General features: G+C 26.4%; 1 protein-coding gene across 5 annotated transcripts in view; it reads right to left on the bottom strand.

The window, feature by feature from the left end:
- LOC122511568 (chondroitin sulfate proteoglycan 4) overlaps nt 1-23,130 on the bottom strand; it is a 169,162-nt gene that overhangs the window by 12,699 nt on the left and 133,333 nt on the right. For all 5 annotated transcript variants that reach the window (XM_043626915.1, XM_043626917.1, XM_043626914.1 and 2 more), the window contains one exon: nt 8,163-8,364. In XM_043626915.1, the coding sequence (XP_043482850.1) occupies nt 8,163-8,364 (202 nt within the window). The remainder of the gene's footprint in view (nt 1-8,162; nt 8,365-23,130) is intronic.

Genomic DNA, 23,130 nt, shown 5'->3' with positions numbered 1-23,130 from the left:
TAATTTGGTGAAAAAATTCCCGGTTTAGCATAAAATTCCTGGCTTATTTCCGGTTTTTTCCGGTCAAACTAAATTTCCGGCTACTTCCCGGTTTTCTCGGATTTCCCGGTTAGTAGACACCCTGAAAAGGAAAGAAAGAAAAATCCACCATTGATTAATCAATCCTTTGAAAATGGAAATTTTAAACTATAAAAAATAATAAAATATTCATTCGTGAAAAACATCAAAAAGCTATTACGACATTCTCACTCCCCACATTTCGAAGAAATGGAAAAATGGAAAAATAAAAAGTTTTACTTTCTTCTTTAATTAAACCAAGTTTCTCAGTTTGTTCAACTTCAAATAATTTCCTTATAAAACTTTTGTCACCGCAGTCTAATTATTGTTCATAACTGCAAATTTTGACTCTGTCTATGTGCATACAATTATTTCTTTTTATGTCAAATGGATTCTCCACAAGGATTTTTTCTTCTTGATCTTTTTGAACGGTTCCAGTGAAATTGTGTAGTGATACCTTGAATATTATTTACTTTGAAATCCATTCAGGTATTGTTCCTATTGTCTTACAAGTATTTGTTTCTTAGTGACTCAGTGATTTGTGAAGTTGAATTTTCATCAGCTGTAAACAATTATGTCTTTGACAGCTGCTGTCTCTCTCTCTGAGGAACAGAGATGGGACAATTTACTTTCGTCGATTGAGAAATTGACATTTTCAAATAACGAAATGCGCGCAGAAATTCGTTCCAACACAAACAGTGTGGATTCCCTGAGCCGCCAATTGAGCAGGCTAGAAATTAAGACAAGTGAATCGGATAGAAGAATAACAATGATTGATAAAATTAATCGAGCTAAAAACTTGATTCTGTTTAATTTGGAGGACTCGGAGAAAACCAACGAGAACTTATTTAACGAAGTCTCGAGCATTTTTTCGAAGGTTGGCCTTCAGATTCCAGAGGTTGCTTACGATGATATATTTCGTCTGGGAAAAAATAAGGGAAGACGCCCGATAATGATTAGGTTTATAGCCTCCAGATGGGTGAGGTTGGTTTTCGGAAGGATTAAGGACCTGAGACAACTGAACTTGATCATAGCTAACGACCTATCAATTGAAGAACGTGAGACTCGTCGAGCGCAACTGACCAAAGTTCATGAGCTCAGAGACGCTGGATACCAGGCCAAGATGAAGGGGTTAAGGATCTTTGTCGACGACATTTTAGTTTCCACAAATGAAATTGAGGTCCTGATAAGGAAAAAAGTATCACATATAAATAATTTGGATGATGGCGAACCTGATTCTCCTTTTCATACCCCAACATCTCATAAGACAAATAAAAAGGGAGGCAAAGTTGGACGTCCCAGAAAGAATTCCATTTTGGATCCTAAACCCTCTCTAAATAACAAATTGATCGACAAGTATCTGAAACCGGAGGCTACCCCCTCCCACGAGTCAACTAGTGCGAGAGATCAGAGATTTACCAAGAGAATGGAGTTTCAAAATAAAGAATAGCAGATAAGAGGTATTCAAACGGGGACAGACTCTTCGAGACCGAGCTCGTGTTTTTCTTCTCAACGGCGGCTACAACCAAGAATCATTTTTTGGAACCTTCATGGGATTGGTAACATTGAGGATATTGTGAGTGTTATGAGAGAAGATGATATCCTGGCAGTTAGTGAAACCTGGTCGACCAATCAGAATTTAAGATTCCATGCAATGCCAAATTTTGCTTCCATCGTTGCGCCTGCCCAGAAGAGTAACCAGGTTGGCAGACCAAGGGGTGGTCTCTTGCTAGCTTACGACGCTAATCTATACACATCGGACATTTTATCTATTTCTCATTTTTATATTTTTATTAATTTTAAATTTAAAGATTGTAATTTTATTTGTGGCCTGACTTACTTCTCGCCAGGTATGAATTTTTATGTTTATTTGGACGAAATAATCAGATGCATTAATTCTATTTCAGAACGCTTCCCAGAACTTCCCTTTATTATGGGGGGAGATTTCAATTGTAGAGTTGGCGAGCTTAACCAGTTAAATTCAGACATTTTATACTCACAGGGTCTAAATAATGTAAGAGAATCATTAGATCAAACAATTAATTATAAGGGTCGATCTTTAATAGAGAATATGGAGGCAAACAATTTTGTACTGTTGAACGGTCGCTCTCGAGGGGATAGTCCGGCGAAATTTACTTTTGTGGGACCACAGGGAAACAGTGTAATCGACTTGGTATGGTGTTCGCTTTCCGGATTGTCGCTATATTGTGACCTTGAGGTTCTCCACATCCCCACTCTTTCAGACCATCTCCCGGTGACTATATCTCTTTCCCCCACTTGGGAAAAAGAGAGGGTTACGAATTTAAATTCTCGATACAGAAATAAATTAAAGTTCGATAAGAACAATAGGGTCCTTTTCTCGAATCAGATGGCTTGGAGAGGGGAGGTGGCGAATTTGGAGGGAGACGTGAACAATTTAAATACGACGCTGGTATCTACTGTATGTTGTGTGGCAAGAGAACTGGGAATGGAGAGGGAGAACTCGAGTTCCATCGGGGACAAGCGTAAACCGTGGTTTGATTGGGCATGTAAGAAGGCTAAACGTCAACTCTCCACTGCTCTCGGAATGGCAAAGAGGAATAATTTTACACAAAATTTTAAGGATAATTTTCTGAACAAAAAACGTAAATTTCGAGATCTGGTTAACCTAAAGAAAAAAAATTATAACAAAAAATTAATTAATAATTTCAATAATTGTAAGAATTCTTCTCTCTTTTGGCAAGCCGTGAGGTCAGTGAGAGGTGGGCTTCCGAAAAACAGATCGAATATTAGCTTAAAGGCATGGTATAAGTTTCTGACTGAGAGTTTTCCCCCGCCAATTGTTAACCCCACTCCGGGACCCCAGCTCAGGTTGTCGCATCCTACTCTGGACGGTGACATATCCACCGACGAAATATTAAGGTCTCTGGCCCGCTGCAAAAATGGGAGTGCTCCCGGAATCGACGAGATAGGATACGAATTTTATAGGAACTTACCTCAAAACTGGATTCTTTTTACTCAACATTTTTATAATTCAATCCTTAAGTCAGAAATAGTTCCAACTCAATGGGGTAAATTGGCCACTTTTATGATATATAAAAAGGGAATGGTAAATGAACTCTCAAATTATAGACCTATTACACTGGTCAACTGTATATCAAAAATTTTCACTCAAATTCTTAGCAATCGACTAATTAAATGGGCTACAGATAATAATTTATTCCCTGAATCACAAGCAGGTTTTAGAGGTGGGAGAAGTTGTCTTGACAACATCTTCACGCTTCAGGCTCTGATTCAGATTCACTTAAGAAACCCGGGATCCGCGGTCTACGCCCTATTCGTCGATTTCAAGGGAGCGTTCCCATCAGTTGCACATGACTTACTATGGGAGAAACTACACTGGCTGGGTATGAGTTCTAAGATGATAAATATCCTAAGGAGCTTTTACTCAGTGGCTTCGACGTGTATTAGAACAAACGAGGGTGACACGGATTTCGTGGACGTCTCAAAGGGGGTATTACAGGGAGAGGTATTGAGCCCTTATTTATTTCTTTTGTTTATCTCGGACATCGATAAATTTTTTGTTAATAGGGGTTGTCGGGGCCTATCGATAAACAGCATGATTGAGGTTCTATTGTTAGGGTATGCTGATGACCTGGTGTTTCTCTCAGATACCCCAGTGGAAGCCACGAGAAAGCTTGAAGCGTTGTTAGACTACTGTGAAGTAAACAAGTTGACTGTAAACATACGAAAAACAAAAATTGTCATTTTTACAAGAAGCGGTAATCATAAAGCAAACAAAATTAGCTCTTTCAAGTACGGCACGAGTCTGATTGAAGTTGTAAAAGAGTATGAATATTTAGGGATACCTTTTGTTGGTTCATGCTCCTTCTTCCAGGCCGCTACCAAGGCTATCAGCGCTGCTAATACAGCTATAGGAAGTATCCTACACATTGCACACTCAATGGGGAAGGCCTCATGGAGATCATACACCAAGCTTTTTGAAAGCTTGGCGGTGAGCACGCTTTTTTATGGGGTTCAGGTTTGGGGGATTTGCTATATCGACTCAGTAGAAAAAGTTCAAACTTCTTTTTTAAAGAGACTCCTGTCTCTCCCACTGAACACACCTGGTTGGGCTGTTAGACTTGAAACGGGTGCGATTCGACTGGAGCTTAAAGTCTTGAAATACATTCTAAATTGGATCCTAAGGATCTCTCGCATGGACAATTCTAGATACCCCAGAATGTGTTTCGAAAGGCTGAGAGCTCTGTCGATATCGTCTCCGGAGTATAGGTTTAACTGGTTCACTCAGCTGAAGGTCGCTATTTTTGAACCATTAGATATACTCGATTGTTGGCGGAACCTATCTCTGGACTCCATCGCAAGCCTTAGAGAACCTATCCTTGAGAGTTGCAAAGCTAGCTGTATCATTCGCGATAAAAACCGTCAATCAATATCGTCAAGCTTACTGATTTACCCGGATTTGTCTCTACAAGATGGCCCTCAGCCGTACTTGCTTTCTGGTCTCTCACTATTTTATAAAAGAATATATGCACAATCTCGCCTCTTAAATAGATATATTACACGTATAAATTGTGGTTCCTTTTCTTATTCTTTTCAAATTGATAACGATTGTCCCCTCTGCGGCCTGGAGGAAGAAAGTTTGTTCCACTTATTGTTCCGCTGTCCAGCATGTACGCACTTGTGTGAGAGGACTTTCCATCAAACCTCCCGTCCCGCGGACATTATAGAGAATGGAATGAAAATATTATCTGTATCAGATATAAATGCGATAAAAGCATATTGTAGACTGATTTTGTTACTGCTCAGAGAATGTAAATTAAGAGAATCTCCATGAATTGTTCCTTACTTAAACTAAGACTAAAATAAAAATAATTTTAATATTGCGTTACCCCGCTTGTAATACCAAATTTGGATAAACAAGTGTACTATTGTAAGATGTAATATTCTTATTCAATAAATTATATATTTACTTTCCTTTACTTTATATTTCAAGTTACATAATTGAAATAATATCAACATTGTAATAGTTACATTTATTACATTTATATTCAATGAATTCTAATATTTCCATTATTTCCCTTTAAGTTGTCAATTAATTTAGTCAATCAATTATTATCACCGAAAAGTCTAAAATTAGAAATCGAGACTTTTTCACATAAAAATTATTTTGTATATATTTTCTATAAAAAATAAATTATTTTTATTTTCTCTTTTTTTATCTTTATTTTCCAAATTCACTTTAGTAAATTAATAATTATCACTAACAAAATTAAGAATAAAATTCAATTCAATTAAAAAAAATGATCGTTCAACTGAATGTTTTATATTTTAATAAAATTTAAGGCTTTTTCACAATTCACAACAAAAAATAACTTATTATTATTTTTTATTTTTATTCTCCATAAATTCACTTTACTAAAATAATAAAAAATTATATACATATGTGACGCTCCACGAGAAAAGGAACCTTATTTACTCTTGTCATAAGGTCCCTTTTCTCGTGGACGGTCACATATTCAGAATGCAGATTTGTACTCTTTTAAATTAAATCATTTGTATTATTAAATACTAGAAAATTTGAACATAATAAATTAAAAAAATAAAGCAAGAGTGGATAAATTAAATTTTGAATGAATATATTAAATTTCAAATCATTATTGAGTTCGTGTTTAATTAAAATTATAATTGATTTGAAATTAAAAGATTTAAAATTCGGAAAATTATACTACATATATGTAATATATTACATTATAAGTATTATATATATTATATTATACCTAAATATAAAATCTTTTTTTAATTGATTTGAATTATTTTTCGATTTCTAATAATTAATCTTCAGACAGATTTAAATTTCGTTAATATTAAATTTCAAATCTGGGTTGCCACAAAAATTTGATTTTCTTTTTCTCTGAATCAAAAAAAAAAAAAAAATACAATAGGAGCTCAATTGTAAAAAAAATTATAATTTTTAAAAACAAAAATTTGATTATAAACTTTAAACAATAGAAATAAAATATTTAATAAAATGAATGTGTCGATTCGATTATATTTAAAAATTTCAATAAAAATCTTCAAAAAATTCTACCTATTATTTTTATACAATTTTAGAAAATTTAAATTATTCAAAAAAATTTTATATACCTTTAAAAATTCTAATAAAATTCTTTAACAAATTGAATTAATTTTATAATTCAATTTCACAAAATTATTTAATTACTTTAACAATTCTTTAAAAAAATGTTTTCAATTTAAAAATTCAAGTAATTTGAAAAAATTGAATTACAATTTCTCAGAAATAAAATTATTCAAAACTTAAATAATTTTTAAAATAAATATTCAATTAAATAAATTAATTTCTTTGAAGAAATTAAAATGTTCATAAACATTAATTTAAAACAATTAATTCCAAAAATTGCAACAGTTTTTAACTAATATTCATAAGAATTTATTTTAATAATTCTAAGAATTTAATATTATTCCAGTACTTTTGAAAAAATTCTCTGTGGCATCGATGAAAATAATTGAATTTTATATTTCACTAATGGTTTGAAATTTAAATGATTTAAAATTTCGATAAATTGTATAAAATTGAAAAATCTTCGTTTAAACTGAAATAATTAAAAATTGTATAACTTAAAATTGAGACTATTATTATAGATTCGAATTTCGACAATATCAAATTTAAAAGCATTGAATTTGTTTAACATTTGAATATTTGTATTAATATAATAAATTATTAATACCTATTAATAATATTTAATTTATTTAAACTATTTTGAAAATAAATTATATTTGAAAAGGTGTAACAGCACAAACTTATCAATATGTGGACGTCCGCATGAAAAGGGACCACTTTGGCACTATTGGACTTATCTATATGGGCGAATTCCTGACAAAATTTGGAAAATTTTGAGTGATCTTACAACCTTTTTGGTGAAAAATTCGATAAGTTACAGAATTTTAAAGTTTGGAGTATCAAATACGTCATTTCGAGAAAAACGAAATCAAAGATTGTAATATGAATATCTTTAGTTCTTCTGGGAAGTTATTCAGATAAGAGTTGATTTAAGTCTAGTACACCCTTAGGATTGAAAATCAATAGGTTTCGAATTCCCCCCTCCCCCCTTCATTTTTTAACAATGACAAAATAATGGATCTCCGACAAAGTGGTCCCTTTTCTAAAAATACGGTTATTAATTAATAAAGTGGAATATTTAACGAATTTAAAGGTTTGTTGTTATTTTTTAAAGTTATTTCAAGCAAAGAAAAGAAAAGTAGCCTAAAAAAATTTTTTAAGCGACTTTATTATAAAAAATCTTAAAAAAAATTAAAAATTTCATTTCTAAAAACACGAAATTAAAAATTGTAATGCGAATTTCTCTGGCTCTTCTGGGAAGTTATTCAGATAAGAGTTGTTTTAAGTCTAGTACACCCTTAAGATTGAAAATCAATAGGTTTCGAATTTTTCCCTCCCTTCGTTTTGAAACAATGAAAAAATAACAGATTTCCGACAAAGTGGTCCCTTTTCATTTTTTTTTCTAACAACGAAATAAAATACTTAGAGTGTCAATAAATTAATAAAAACTGCATGAATCGACGTGGTAGACCCTGTAGATTAAGAAAAAAAGATAAAAAAAATTTCGATATTTTTCTTTAAAATTAGTAAATTGCGAATATCTCGGAATCTAGAACCGACAAAGTGGTCCCTTTTCATGCGGACGTCCACATATATTGATGGGACAAAATTTTATAAGTAAATACTAAATAGAAAAAGATCGATAACAATCTGCAATAAAAATAAAAAAATGTTTCCTTTGACCTTTTATTTGAATGGAAAAATTATAAACCAGAAAATATAAAGAGTTGAAAGGAAGAAATGTCTATCAATAATTATTATATTAACAAAACATGACATGAAAGAAAAATATTGCGGAATAATTGATCATCTTTTTTCTTTTTTTACAGAAATAAGCTGAGTGAAATTAATAAAACGTTGGAATCCAATAAATGTCTATGAAGATTAAAGAAGTGAAAATTCAGTTATTTATTAAAGAGAAGGGAGAAAAGTGAAGAAGAAGAAGAAAAAAAAAAGAAATTACCGTTTCCGCGATGAACGTAGGCGATTAATCCTTGGAGTAATTCCTCTTGCGTGAACGTATCGATAGGACGTGATGGATTCGTCACTTTTTCTACGTGGCCAGCATCCGTATCTGCACGAAGAACCGTGTATATCAGCGTTTCCGGAGGAGTATCAGCGTCAACGGTCCAAATTAATTCCTTCGTCAGCGTTTTTCTGGTTCCCTGAGCATTTAATTGCAGTTAACAATGACACACGTATACTCTCGGGCCATATACGCGAAGGCGAGAGTGAACATAAACGCTTATAGTGCAGTTGATTTCTATTCTATTCGTGATATATTGACGAGCTAATGTTCCCTCGATTAACTCTAAAGCATTTAATTGTCTTTCGAACTTAATATAATGTCAATAAATTTACTCACAAAATAATTGATATTTCTGCCTAATTATATTATCATGACGTTTATAATTGCACTCTTCGCCTTTAATTATTATAGGTACAGGGTTATTACAAAAATTTAATTTTCATTTTCCCTAATTTTCAGGCAAAATTTTCACCTTTTTGCCCTGTGCCTAAAAAATATTTCGATTCACTCTAAAAATTATTAGATACTCAAACAAATTTTCTATTACATTTATTTACGAATTTCTTTAATTGTAAAATTATCCGAAAACATCAATAACTTCATTTTTAATTAATATTCAAGCCTTTTCGAAATTTAACAACTTGTATAAGAATATATTAATATAAAATATATCTAAAAATATCGATCGATTTCTTCGTTTCATGATAATTAAAGATGACCGAGAGATAGAATCATTATTTTATATTATAAGAATGCTAACAACAATTCGCGCGCTAAAGCGCGTGGCTAACTTCTTACTGCCTTTTTTTAAATAAAATTAGCAATTTTAAACATAATAGAATTTAAAAATTTTCTAATTTAAATTTTTGTTGAAAACACTAAAAAAATTCAATTTTGGTGAAATTACAAATAATTGCAGAAATTATTTGAGAATCTTATTTCCTATGAAAAAATAATAATGATTAAATATTCTTGGCCAAATTAAAATTATATTCAAAAATGTTTCTCAATTCAATAATTTTCAATATTTACTATTTTAATAAAATTACCCAAAAAGAATTCAATTATTTAAAAAAAAAAATGTTAATAAAATTGTATGCAAACATTTAATTATTTTCATAAATAATAAACAAATTTTCACGGGAATTCAATTATTTTCATAAATAATAACATTTTTTTAAGGAATTCAATTATTTCCATGAAAAATAATTTAAAATTCTAGAAAGTTATAATTGAAATAAAATGATGAAAATAATTTTCATTAAGTTACAGTAACAATATTCTTATGATATAAAATAATGATTTTATCTCTCAGCCATCTTTAATTGTTATAAGTTGTTTAATTTAAAAAAGGTTTGAATTTGAAATTTTTGAATGTCTTAATTCCTGTGGAAAATCCTGTTCCAAAAATAAGATTAAAAATAGGAATTGTGCAAATATTTTTCTTCTTTTTCTAAAACAAAATAATAATTTTGTTAAAAAAAATTGTGATTCATAAAGAAAAATAATGCAAAATAAATAAATTTTCTATTTCTTAATCACAGTTGTTCAACAATTTTCTAATTTTGTTTAGAAGTAAAGAACAAAAATCTACATAATTTCAATTTGACAAAACATAATATAATATAAATATAATATATAAATTATTATAGTTAATTAATATAGTTAATTGTTACTGTAACTTCTTTAAAATTATTTTCAATATTTTAATACAATTATTATATTCTAGAATTTTCAACTAAAATTCTTTTTTAAATCAATTATTTTTAAGAATTTTTTAAAAAGTTCTTTGAGAATTTTCAAATTCATTTGTTTACAATTCAATTTTACGAAATTTCGATTATTCGGAAATTCTTTAATTAAATATGTATTAGAAAATAAAAAATTCAAATAATTTCCAAACAAAATTCAATTAAACTTTTTCAAAAAAATTAATTCTACAGAATTGTTATAGTTACAAATATGAAAAATTCAGATTTTAAAATATTTTAATTTGAAACCTTTTGCAAAATTCAATTACATATTTCTAAAAATTCACGTAATAATGCTTTTAATATTCAATTATTATCTAAAATTTTAACTGAAATTCCTTTTTATGAAATGAAAATCAATTTTTATTAGAAAATTCTACGAGATTTCAATTAGATAATTAAGTACAAAAATAAAAAATTTATTGAATAATTGAACGTTTCTTAAAATTAAAATCTCATAAAGACTTTTATCAACAAACTTTTAAAATAATTGAATTCTTTGGAAGAATTTTAATGAAATTTTCAGAAATAATTCCATTTTTTGAAAAAGTTGATTAAAATTTTATTAAAAATAATTAAAATTCTGTGATGAGTTTTGTTATTTATAAAAATAATTGAATTCCAGTAAAAAATTTTATTATTTATGAAAATAATTGAATTAGTGCGAAAAAATTTATAAAAAATTTGTCAATATTTGAATTCCTGTGAAATTTTTGCGAAGAATTTTATTACCTACTTTCGAAAATAATGGTATTTCTGCACTCATTTATAATTTCTCAAAAATTCAATTTTTTAGCGTTTTTAACTAAAATTCTTCTATAAATCCATTATTTTTAATAATTAATTCAATATATATTAAAAAATGTAACTAATTTCAGAAGAATTTGAATTGTTAAAATTTTTCAAAATCATAAAAGTTTTATTTTTTTATTTTTATTGTTTAAACAATTGTTCATTTTGTTGTCGGCTCTTTATTTAATTTAAATTCCTTGGATAGAAACTTTATTTTTTATTTATTTGACATTATTATGTTTGGGAGATTTTTCTGAAAATGCTACTTTTGAACTTAAAAACTAATATTTTTAATTTAATTTTTTTTTAAAACTAAATGGTTTTTTTATGTTAAAACTACTTTATTTTGTACTTAAGATTAAGAATTTAAGTTGAGCAAAATTAAATGTTTAAAATATTTAAGTTTGTTTTCTTTATGAAGAAAATTGACTTTGTTTTAATTTTTTTTTTATTATTTTTATTTGATTTGCGAGTTTGCATAAAAAATTATTGCGGTACAGTTTCTCTGAAACGTATTTTTTAAAACTTTTTTTTCTAATAAAGGTAAATTGCAAAAATAATTTTTTCTTATGAAGGTTATTTTTTTAAAATTTCTTTTTATTGTTAAAGGTCATTTTTAAAAGATTTTTTTTCTAAAAATATTCATTTTTTAATAACGGTCAATATATGATTAAAAAATAGAATTTATGAAAATTTTTTAATTCTTTAACAAAAAATAATTGAGATTTCGTTAAAAATTTAGTATCCAAAGTTATTTATAAATTAATATAGAAATTGTAATTTGGCAATTATTTTATTTACACTCCACTTGAATGCTTTTCTAGTTAATTAAATAAATATATTTGGAGCAAAAACAATGGTTATAACTAGATTATATGGCTGAAATTTAATCAAATTGCTAAACAAATTAAGGTTAAACTCTAATTACTGTAAATGATTTTCTCAAAATTATGTTAACTGCACCTAGTCTCTACTATTAATTACAAAACATTAACATTGTATTTTTATTATTTTAAATTAGCATTAAATAAATATAGGTATTTAAAATAAAAAAAAACTTGAACAAATTTTAATGAATTTTTAACTAATAAAACTTATTATAAAGAAAGAATTTGTTATAAATAGAAGTACCTACAAAAATTTGAGTAAGATTTTTAAGTAAAAAGAATCAATTTAGTCAGACAAATATTTGTTATTTTTTAAATTTATAGTTTTTAGTAATTTAGGAATTAATTTAATCGGACAAATATTTTTTATTCTTTAAATTTATACTTTTTAGTACCTAGTATAAGAATTAATTTAATGAGACGAATATGTGTTATTCTTTAAATTTATAATTTTACATAGTGGAAATTAATTTAATCTGATAGATGTTTTATTATTTTTTGAGTTCAGTTTTACTTTTAGGTAGTAAAATACAGTTCAGTCAGACATGATATTTGTCTTCTTCAAATTTATAGTATTCTAAGTAGTATAAAAATCAATCCTGCGGAGACCTTTATTATCTTAAGTAGTAAAAATCAATTTAGTCAGACAAATATTTATTCTCTTTTTAAATTTATTGTCTTGAAAGTAGTAAAAATCAATTTAGTCTGACAGAATTTCTATTATTTTTAGAGTTTAGTTTTAGAACAAATAAAAATCAATGCAGTCAGACAGGATATTTCAGGGCTCGAACCAGTGAAAGTATTTAAAAATACGAAAAAGTTCTTTGACAATTATCAAATCCATTTGTTTACAATATTTAATTTTACAAAATTTCAATTATTCGTAAATTCTTCAATTAAATATATATTAAAAAATAAAAACTTCAAATAATATTAAAAAACCGCAATTAAACTTTCTCAAAAAAAATTAATTCCACAGAAATGTTAGTTAAAAATATGAAAAATTCAAATTTTCAAAGATTTTAATATCTGAAACCTTTTCAAAATTCAATTAATTCTAAAAATTTATGCTCTAATGCTTTTAATATTCAATTATAATCTAAAATTTTAACTAAAATCCATTTTTAAATTAATTTTTATTAGAAAATTCAACCAAAATTCAATTCCAAAATTTTATTATTTACCAAAATAATTGAATCCCTGTAAAAATTTTATTATTTATGAAAATAATTGAATTATTGCGAAGAGATTTATAAAAAAATTTGTAAAAAATGAAATTTCTTTGCAATTTTTATTATTTTTTAAAAATAAATAAGGTTTTGTGTAGAATTTTATTAAATTTTTTTTTAAATAATTGAATTCTTTTGGAAAATTTTATTAGAATAGTAAATACCTATTAAAAATCATTAAATTGAGGAAAATTTTTGAAAATAATTGATATTTTTCCAAGAATTTTATTAAAATTTTTGAAAAAAATTGAATCTCGGAGAAGAATTTAATTATTTCTAAAGAAATTGAGATTTAAAAAAAAAATCAAAATACCGTAAACTGGGGCTATAAGGAACACCGGGGCTATAAGGAACAAAACTCTGTGTTCGGGTGGAGTTGAAGTTATCGGGGCCGTGTATGAATAAATTGTGTTACTTGCTTTTGAAAAATTGTTGCTGGGGTAACTGCCAATACTATTCAATGCAATAATTGCGACTATTAATAATTTTGTGAACAGTAGTAGCTTGTAAGTGAGTAATTGTGTTTTAGTGAAATTTCAAACTTGGGAAACATTTGATTGCCGAGGTAAGTTGTTCCTATTTTAACTTCTCAAAGTAATTTTTTTTTATTAAAGGGATTTATTATGGGAAGTTTTATTGAGTTCACTAAGTAATAAATACGTTTATTTTGTATTTACAGTAAGATTTACGAGAAAAAAACCAAAATTCACAAACGGCGGGTATATAAGGAACACAATTATTTCTTCCGAATTGTTAAAACGTGTTGTCAAAACGTAAGTTTTTCGTAATTTCGTTTGTTTTTTATCACCTAATTTGGTTTTTAGTGTTCAAAGATGGTCCGAAATTGTAAAAGAGTGTTGGTACCGACAAGTCACAAAAAACGACCAGTTATCATCATCGACCTCAACTGATGATACCAGCAACGTTTAGTTTTGTTTTTACATTTGTTTTATATTCTGTGTTTACTTTCGATCAATAAAAAATAATTTCTTTAACTTTAAATACGTTTTCCAATAGTTTTACCGCCTTGTTCCTTATAGCCCCATTTTGTAATTTCGAAAAAATGCGTCTTTTTCGTATTTTTTGCTTAAAATTCCAGCTTTGATCAAAACAATTCTTTAACCCTTCAAAGTGCTCGCCAAGATCAAGAAAAGAAAAAAAAAATTAAGGCAATATTTCAATAAAAAAAAAAGTTGCAAGACTTTAAAGCTGAAATCTGTTCCTTATAGCCCCAGATTACGGTATCAAAAAATGAGCAAAAACACATCAATTTACTGACAAAATTTTTATTATTTTTAGAGATATTTTTTTAAAACAATTTAGTTAGACAAATATTGATCATTCTTAAAATTTATAGTTTTAAGTAGTAAGAGTCGATTTAGTCAGACAAATATTTGTTATATTTATTAAATTTATAGTTTCAAGTAGTAAGAATCAATTTAGTCAGACAGAATTTTTATTATTCTTTAAATTTATTGTCTTACATGACGTTTATGAAAAAATATTGCTAAAAATTACAACTGTAATTTCAATTCAAAATCTTTTGAAATTTAATTATTTCTGAAAATTTACACTATAACGCTTCTAATGTTCAATTATTATCTCAAATTTTAACTGAAATTCAATTTTAAAATTAAATTAATGAAATAATTAAATTCCTGTAAAAATTTTTATTATTTATAAAAAAATAAAAATAATTAAATTTGTAAGGATACAAATTCAATTGTTTCGAAGACAATTTAAGTTCGTACGAGGTATTTAATTAAAATTGTACTGAAAATGATTAAATTCTTCTAGAGTTTATCACAATTTTTAAAAATAATAATTGAATTCTTGCAAAGAACTTTATAAAAATCTTTTTAAATAATTGATATTTTTTCGAAAAATTTTATGAAACTGTTTTAAATAATTGAATTCCTGTAAAAATTGTATTATTCATGAAAATAATTGCATGTTTGCAAAGAAATTTATAAAAATTATTTTTAAATAGCAATTTTTTTTTTTATTAAAATAGTAGGTATTAGAAATAATTGAATTTCGAAACATTTTTTAAAATAATTGAATCGTTTTAAAGAATTTTATTAAAATTTTTTAATTTGTTTCTAAGAATTTCATTTAAATTTTCAAAAATAAGTTTTTTGTTTCAACTATTACCGAATTTAAAAAGTTTTGAAAATTCTCAAACATAGAAAAAAGTAGCTTTTAGTGTCGCAAATCTAAAAGAAACAGTATCCAAATAGTAGTATAACGTAAAAAAAGTAGTAAATAGTAGTTTTTAATAGATGATTACAAAACCTGTAAATATCTACTGACATTAAAACCAGAAACTATATTCACGATATTTTAGCTCAAGTTTAAATTTTATCTTAAATAATCACTGTGTTTGTATTTACTGGCCCTAGATTATTAAAATATGGAAAATGAAAAACACTTTTTTTTACGAATAATGAGAACTCGATCGCATTGTGCAATTAAAAATTGTAATCACGGTAAAAAGAAAACATCAATCAGAAATAATTGAAAATCAATAAACAGTCGTGAGTTCAAAGATCGCGTCTAGAAAACTGCTGGGGGCTTTATATATATAGAGCGCTTCATCCCCCCGTCAAAACTCGTTTATTGAAAGTTGCCACTGGTATTCCTTTGCAGGAATGAGTTATTCGAAATTTTCAAACACACCACAAACGTGTTTACTCGAATCCTATGAAATCTTTGATCAGCCGAGACCTTGAACTTTTAAATGTCAATTTAAAAATATATTCAAAAGAAAACTGAATTTTTATTCGATATATTTATAATACCGACGAGTTCATTGGCATTTTTATATAAAAATATACATATTTTTGTTTGTTAATACAAATAAAAAAAAATTTCATAATTGTATGACCTGTTTTTTATTTAAATTCTTTTTTCATTGAGAAATGCGAATTGCCGACTCGTCGAAAAAAAAAGAACCAACAAAATGTAGAATGATTAATGTACGAATTCCAGTTTATAAAAGCATTTTTGTTTTCATTGCAAGCTGCAATTTGAAATTCAATATTCATAAAGCTTCTCATGCGCATATCTTAACCCCTTAGCAGTGTAGTCAAAATAAGGTTTTCGTGCCACAAATGTGCAAAAAAATATTTTTTTTTTAATTACTTGATATTATTATATTTTATGTTTTTGGGGTCGCTGAATCCGAATATTTGATCAAAATTTAAAAATTCAAAATGGCGGCTCCAAAATGACGGCTTAAAAATTTAAAAGTTTCCGTATTTGACTAAAAATACTAACTTGGGGGTTTTTGGGGTCGCTGATTTCGAATATATGGTTAAAATTAAAAAATTCAAAATGGCAGCTTTAAAAATTTTAAAGTTTCCTGAATTGACTCAAAATGCTCACTTGGGGGGTTTTTGGGGTCGCTGATTTCGAATATCTGGTTGAAATTTTAAAATTCAAAATGGCGACCGAAAAAATTTTAAAATTTTCGGATTTGGCTAGAAATGAGCATTTGGGGGTTTTTGGAGACACTCAATTAGAATATTGGGTTAAAAATTTATAATTCGAAATGGCGACTTCAAGATGTCAACTAAAAATTTAAAAGTTTACGAATGTGGATATAAATAGTTATTTGAGTCTTTTGGGGTTTATATTTTTATATTTTTATATATGTATAATATATTTTGCATACATTATATTTTTATATTTATATATATTTACACAAACTATTTAAAACACCGCTCTTAGTCGAATCCGGAGTCACGAACTATTTAATTTAATAACTATTATTAAATTTTTTAATATAGATCGATTTTGAGTATTTCACAATGTTTTAAAACATCGGACATATTAATTCCTCTGCTTTAAGTTTTAAGAACTAATTTGAGAACTTTAAATTTTTTTTGGTCGCCATTTTAAAGCCGCCATTTTGAATTTTGAATTTTTTATTAAATATTTGGATTTAGAGACCTTAAAAACCCCCGAATGAGCATTTTCAGCCAAATTCGTAAACTTAAAAAAATTTTTAGTCGCCATTTTGAATTTAAAAATTTTAACCAAATATTCGAATTCAGCGACCCCAAAAACCCCCAAGTAAACATTTTTAGTCAAATCCGTAAACTTTTAAATTTTTTTGGTCGCCATTTTGGAGCCGCCATTTTGAATTTTAAATTTTTGACTAAATATTGGGATTTAGAGACCTCAAAAACCCCCGAATGAGCATTTTCAGCCAAATTCGTAAACTTAAAAAAATTTTTAGTCGCCATTTTGAATTTAAAAATTTTAACCAAATATTCGAATTCAGCGACCCCAAAAACCCCCAAGTAAACATTTTTAGTCAAATCCGTAAACTTTTAAATTTTTTTGGTCGCCATTTTGGAGCCGCCATTTTGAATTTAAAATTTTCAATAACGGATTTGGATTTAGCGACTCCGAAAACCCCCGAGTAGGCATTTTTAGCAAGATTCGTTAACTTTTATATAACTTTTTTTTCGATGCCGCTATTGTAGCGGTCATACACACTGGGGGCACGAATTATTTTGGCCTCTATTGGGGATTTAAAATTGCAATGCGACACATAGTGACCATAAAGTGAACTAAAAAAAATGGCTGCTGTGGGTGTACAAGGTTGAAAAAAATGTTAATATTTAAAGTATTCTAATGTTTAAGAAATATTTGTTAAGATTGTTGTTCATTATTTATCTTTTTATTGAAAAACTACTTAAAATTAAAACCGAAAAGTCACAATTTAAGTTTATATTTTTTTAAATTTGTACACCCATTTCGTCCATTTTTGGTGTAAAACACTAGCGACACCGAGCCCGCGGTGGTAATTTTCATTGCCAATAGACGTCAAACACTGTGAAGGGGTTAATTGACTGGTAAGTAAATGTTTGTTTTTTAAGAAAAAATTTTTATGTTAAAAAAATTGAAAATTAATTTTATTCTAAAAATATATAAGTTGAATTCATTTTTAATTTTTTGCTAAAGTTTTAAAATAATTTCATTTTCATTTCTTTATTTAATATATGGTAAGAATATTAATATTTTACAAACTGTGATAAATTAACAAAAGAATAAAATAATTTAACAAAAGTTCATAAATTCGCTTTTTAATTGTATGCATAAAATTGTAATTTATATGAAAATTTAATTAATTATCTTACCTTTTATATACATATTTTTAAATTTGAAAAAAAACTCTAAAAATACATAATTTATTTTATAAGATACCTATATTATAGTAAAATCTGCCTATAGAAATTATGCAGATATAGCATTTTAATTTTCTTTTATTCAACTTTATTCATTTTATTAATTAAAAAATAAAATTCTTAAAAAGATTTTTATAAAGTAATAAAGCACGAAATAGATGTTAAAATTAAAATTAGGTCATTGCAAAAGAGAAATAAATGCCAGAGAGTTTACAAAAATTATTAAAATGTTATAATTATTATTAATAATTATTAAATTACCTAATAATTATTAAAGTACCTTTCAAAAAATTCGAGAAGAATTTCCAGTGAAATTATAGAAAAATAGAATTTATAAAAATTCGAATGAATGGAAAACTTCAAAACATTTAATTTTATGGCAATGAAACAATTTTTTTCTCATAAAAATGTCTTTTTTTTAAATAAAAAATTAATTCATTTAGTCGGATGTAATCTTTTTTTATAATAGATGCAGGGATTACAGTGGATTTTCGTGTAATATAAGGTAGAAAAGGAGATTTTTATTTTAAAAAAGCAGAATCTGTTTTAAAAAAAGAGAAGAGAAAAAATTATATTGTAGTATAGCGAACATGTTTTTTAAAAAAATATTCTGCCTTTTCTCTTTACTACTCAACTTTTTTAAATCAGACTTTTTTGTTTAATTTTTTTCTGTTAATTATTAGTATTGTTTTTTTTATATCTTTTTCTCTAGTCTGCAATTTTTTAAAATTTTATAAACAAAATTTTCGTTAGAACGATACTTTTGTGTTTTAAAATTCTATAAGTTTTGTTATATCTAAAGTCATAACTTCAGTAAAAAATGTTAGTAAAATTTACTTCGGATTTTGTAAAATTTACCAACTATTAAAAATTATTTACAGAATAACTTTTACCATTAACAAAGGATATTTAAAAAAATTTATTTCAGTTATAGTAAAATTTACACTGGAAAAAATCATTTTTAATAACAAATATTGTACTACTTTAAAAAAGAAAATTTAAAAAAATTTTATACAAAAATGTGGCAATTATAAATTTTGCTATTAGAAATTGTTAGTTTAAGATTAAACTTTACAATATCCAAAGTAAATTTTAATTAAAATAAGTAAAATATACATACAACTTAGTAAAATTTATTCTGGAATCATAATTTAATTTGGCAGTTTAATTTCATATTCCATAAAATAAAAAATAATTACTTCTGAATTATTTTATAGAAAAACAAATTTTTATTCATGAAAAAGGGGTTAATGTTATTTATCAGAAAAATTGAATTTTATTTATTTTTTATCAAGATTTTTGAAAATAGTTGAATTTTATCGAACAATTTTACTAAAACTTTTAAAAATGATTGAATTCTTTCGAGAAATTTTATAAAAATTGTATTTTAAAAACAATTAAATTTCTGCGAATAAGATAGGGGAATGTAGTCAAGGTTGGTCTACTGTCTAGGTAGGCCATCGCGATTTTTTGGACAAGTTCACTAGCGCCACCTACGCGCATGCTTGTCGAAGCTTGTCTTAGTGTAACCTAACTTGTTGTTCAATTACATTTTCGGAAAATCGAAAATTGTGTTTTCTGTGACGTCGGTACAAAAAAAGCTCAAAAAAAGTTTTGTACATAATGTGAAAAACCATTAATAAAAGATAAAAAACAAATTGAATCGTCAAGGCAAGTATGCAGAAAATTTGTGGGACTCATGGTTGAAAGAAAAACAAAGTAAAAAATCGAATCCCGAAACGTATTTCTTTATGGTTACAACAATTCGGTAATGTTACTTACTGTCAAGGTCGGCCACTATGTGTTTAAAATGCGCAAAGATGAGGACTAGCTACTTCATTTGCAAAAACTGCAATTCTGTATAACTCATAATATAATTGATCATCTTATTAATATTTTTATTTAATTTTATTAATATTTTAGTGCAAAATTTTTTTTTATTTATATTTATTTTTTTATATTGTTTATTGTTATTATTTTGTTATTTCATTAAGTTACAAACTGTAAACAATAAAGAATCAATTTTCCGTAACTCCAAACATGCTATTTTATTTTTTAACGATTAATGCCCTTTGAATTTTAAACATGGCCGACCTTGACTGTAATGGCCAACCTCCACTACAAATTTTTTTTTTTTAAATCTTTATAACTTTTTCATTTTAAAACCAATCAATTTACTTTGTACAGAAAAGATGTTCCTATTAAACAGGACTTTCCAACCATATACTTCAATTGTCCAAATTCATTTTTAAAAAAAAGTTATAAACAAAAGTCAAAAAGGTGTCCGACCTAGACTATGTTCCCCTATTTATTATTTACGAAAATAATTTAATTCTTGCGAATACTTTCTTTTTTAAATAATTCAATTGTTTCAAAGAATTTTGTTTAAATTTTTTAACTAAATTAATTTATTCTTACTTTCACTTACAAAATTAATTTTTTCACTTTTGCTGTTACTTACACCAAAACTAAAATTATTTTCTTCTTCACTAGCACTTAAACTTTCACTTTCAATTGTATTAAAACTAAAATTAATTTTATTTTAATTGTATTAAAAATAATTGAACTCTTATAAAAAATTTTATTAAAATTGTATTGAAAACAATTGAATTTCTGTTAATACCCAGGCGCGAGCTGACAGTGAGTTCAGGCTTTACGAAGCTTGATTGTGGCTTCGTCAGTATTGGTTGAAGATTGGTGGGACAGCGAAAGCAAGGCTGCTTCAGTCCGGAATAGTAACACCGATGTAAACCTGACGCTCAGTCTTTGTTGAAGACTGGCGTTCAATCTTCAATCAATGCTGCGGAAGCCGAAAGCAGGACTGAACAAGACTGCTTCCACTGTTCCCAAATTTACACGCTTCTCACGCGTTCATTCAATATAACGTGAATATATTAATTATTATTATTAATATTAAACAGTATTGTTATTAATATATATGTATTTACATATTTAATGACAATAAGTTATTATTATAATAATTATATTATTTTCATATAAATATCATATTACTAACAATAAATGTCATTTAACATAATAATATTGAAAAATAATTTTAGCAAAAAAAGACAATTTGTGATAATTGGTACATTTTTTAACTTCATTTTTAACAGACTTTTAATATTATTTACAAACAAGTTCACAAGTTTTTATTCACAACACTTATTAATTATACAGATTAAATAGTAATTTTATTATTTTATGTAACCGCTTATAATGAAAAAATCCGCTCGCATGTGGAATCGAACTCACGTCCCCCCCGCCCCAGACGCATTCCGGAAGTCCTTGACGCAACCACTTAAACCGCACGGCCACTGAGTCTCGATGAGAACTCGGGACAATCTAATATATTAATGCCAGTGCCGTATATTTTGTTACTTATAAGGGCAAAGTGAAAACTATGACTAAAAATTTTACACATACTAATCCTGAATTATTTTAATTATTAAAAATAAATATTAAATAACTCATAATAAAATTATAATCATTACAAAATTCAACTTTTAAAACATTTTAAAATTAAAAATATTTAATGAATAATTTAATAAACATCGATAAATAATTGATATTTTTTATTATTCAGTAACAAAATTATTAACATTATTTATTATTAGATATATTAATAATATATTATTTAAATAAATATAATTTGGAATAATAATGAATTATAATGTTAAATATTGTAATTGTTAATTATTATAATAATATTTATTAATTGAATAATAATTATTAATAATTATGATAATTAATTAATAAATAATAATTAATTAATTAAATTAATATTAAAAATTAACATAATTAATAAAATTATTAAATATGATGCAGTGTCAGGAATATTTATTGCACATTTTAATTATTATTTATTAATTATCTATAATAATTTTGAAAACATTTATAAAAAAAAAATTTCCCATTTAACTTTACAATTAATAATATATTTATACTAAATAAACATAAATATTTATTTATCAATTAATAACTTAATGTTAATTATTATTATTATTATTTGAAACAATTATTATAATTATAATTATTATAATATTATTTAATTAAGTGAACACGGTAATAAATAAAGATAAACTGAATATTGTGTAAAGATTGATTCAAGCTTGAATCAAGATTAGATGTTCGAGCTTCACACATAAAGATTGACCGAGTCTTGAATCGAGCATGGGACGAGCATTGGGCCCAATGTTGAACCAATATTGAACTAATATTGAGTGACAGTGATGTAAAGCCTGCTTCTACTGTGGGTTACCCACACTGAGCGTTCAAGACTCAATCAAGGTTTAATTTATTGTCAGCATTGGTCTTTCGCGCCTGGGCTATTGTTTTGGAAATTATTGAATTTCTGGGAAGAATTTTATTAAAATTTTTAAAAAAATTTGATTCTTTCGAGAAATTTTATTAAAATTAGATTGAGAATAATTAAATTTTCGCAAAAACTTTTACTATTTACGAAAATACTTGAATTTCTGACAAAGAATTTTATTATTTATGAAAATAATTGAATTTTTAGAGGAATGTTATTAAAATTGTATTGAATAATTACAATTCTTCAAAAGATTTTATTGCAATTTTTAAAAATAATAATAATTAATTAGTTAATACGATAATAAGTGAATTTAAAAAAGTTTTGAATCTTTATTTATTCAAAAAATTAAAGTTGATATTTGAAAATAAAATAATTTGCCTAACGCACGTTGTGCGCGTAACATTTGCTATAGAATAAAAATTCTAAGAAGTAGAAAAATAATTCTAATTCTAATTCTAGAAGTAGAAAAAATTCTTCAAAATAACTAAAGAAAAATTCTAACTTACAAAAAAATGATAATTTTTGTAAATTTTTCTTTGTTAAAAATATGGGAAAAAAGGGAGATTATTCATAAGTTTAGATGTTTTAGGAACATAAAGTCTCCCTTTTTTCCCTTTTTAACCCTTCAATTAATAAATAATTAAAGGGGCAAAAAAGAAAAAAAAGGGAAATTAGTTTAAAAAAAAGGGGATTAACTATATATATGATAGAAATAATCTTTCATGAAATC

This window comes from Leptopilina heterotoma, unplaced genomic scaffold (genome assembly GCF_015476425.1).
Source record: "Leptopilina heterotoma isolate Lh14 unplaced genomic scaffold, ASM1547642v1 Lhet_87, whole genome shotgun sequence".
Classification (NCBI taxonomy): Eukaryota; Metazoa; Arthropoda; class Insecta; order Hymenoptera; family Figitidae; genus Leptopilina; species Leptopilina heterotoma.
Note: the sequence above shows the minus strand (reverse complement) of the source record. Positions and strands in the feature narration are given on the sequence as shown.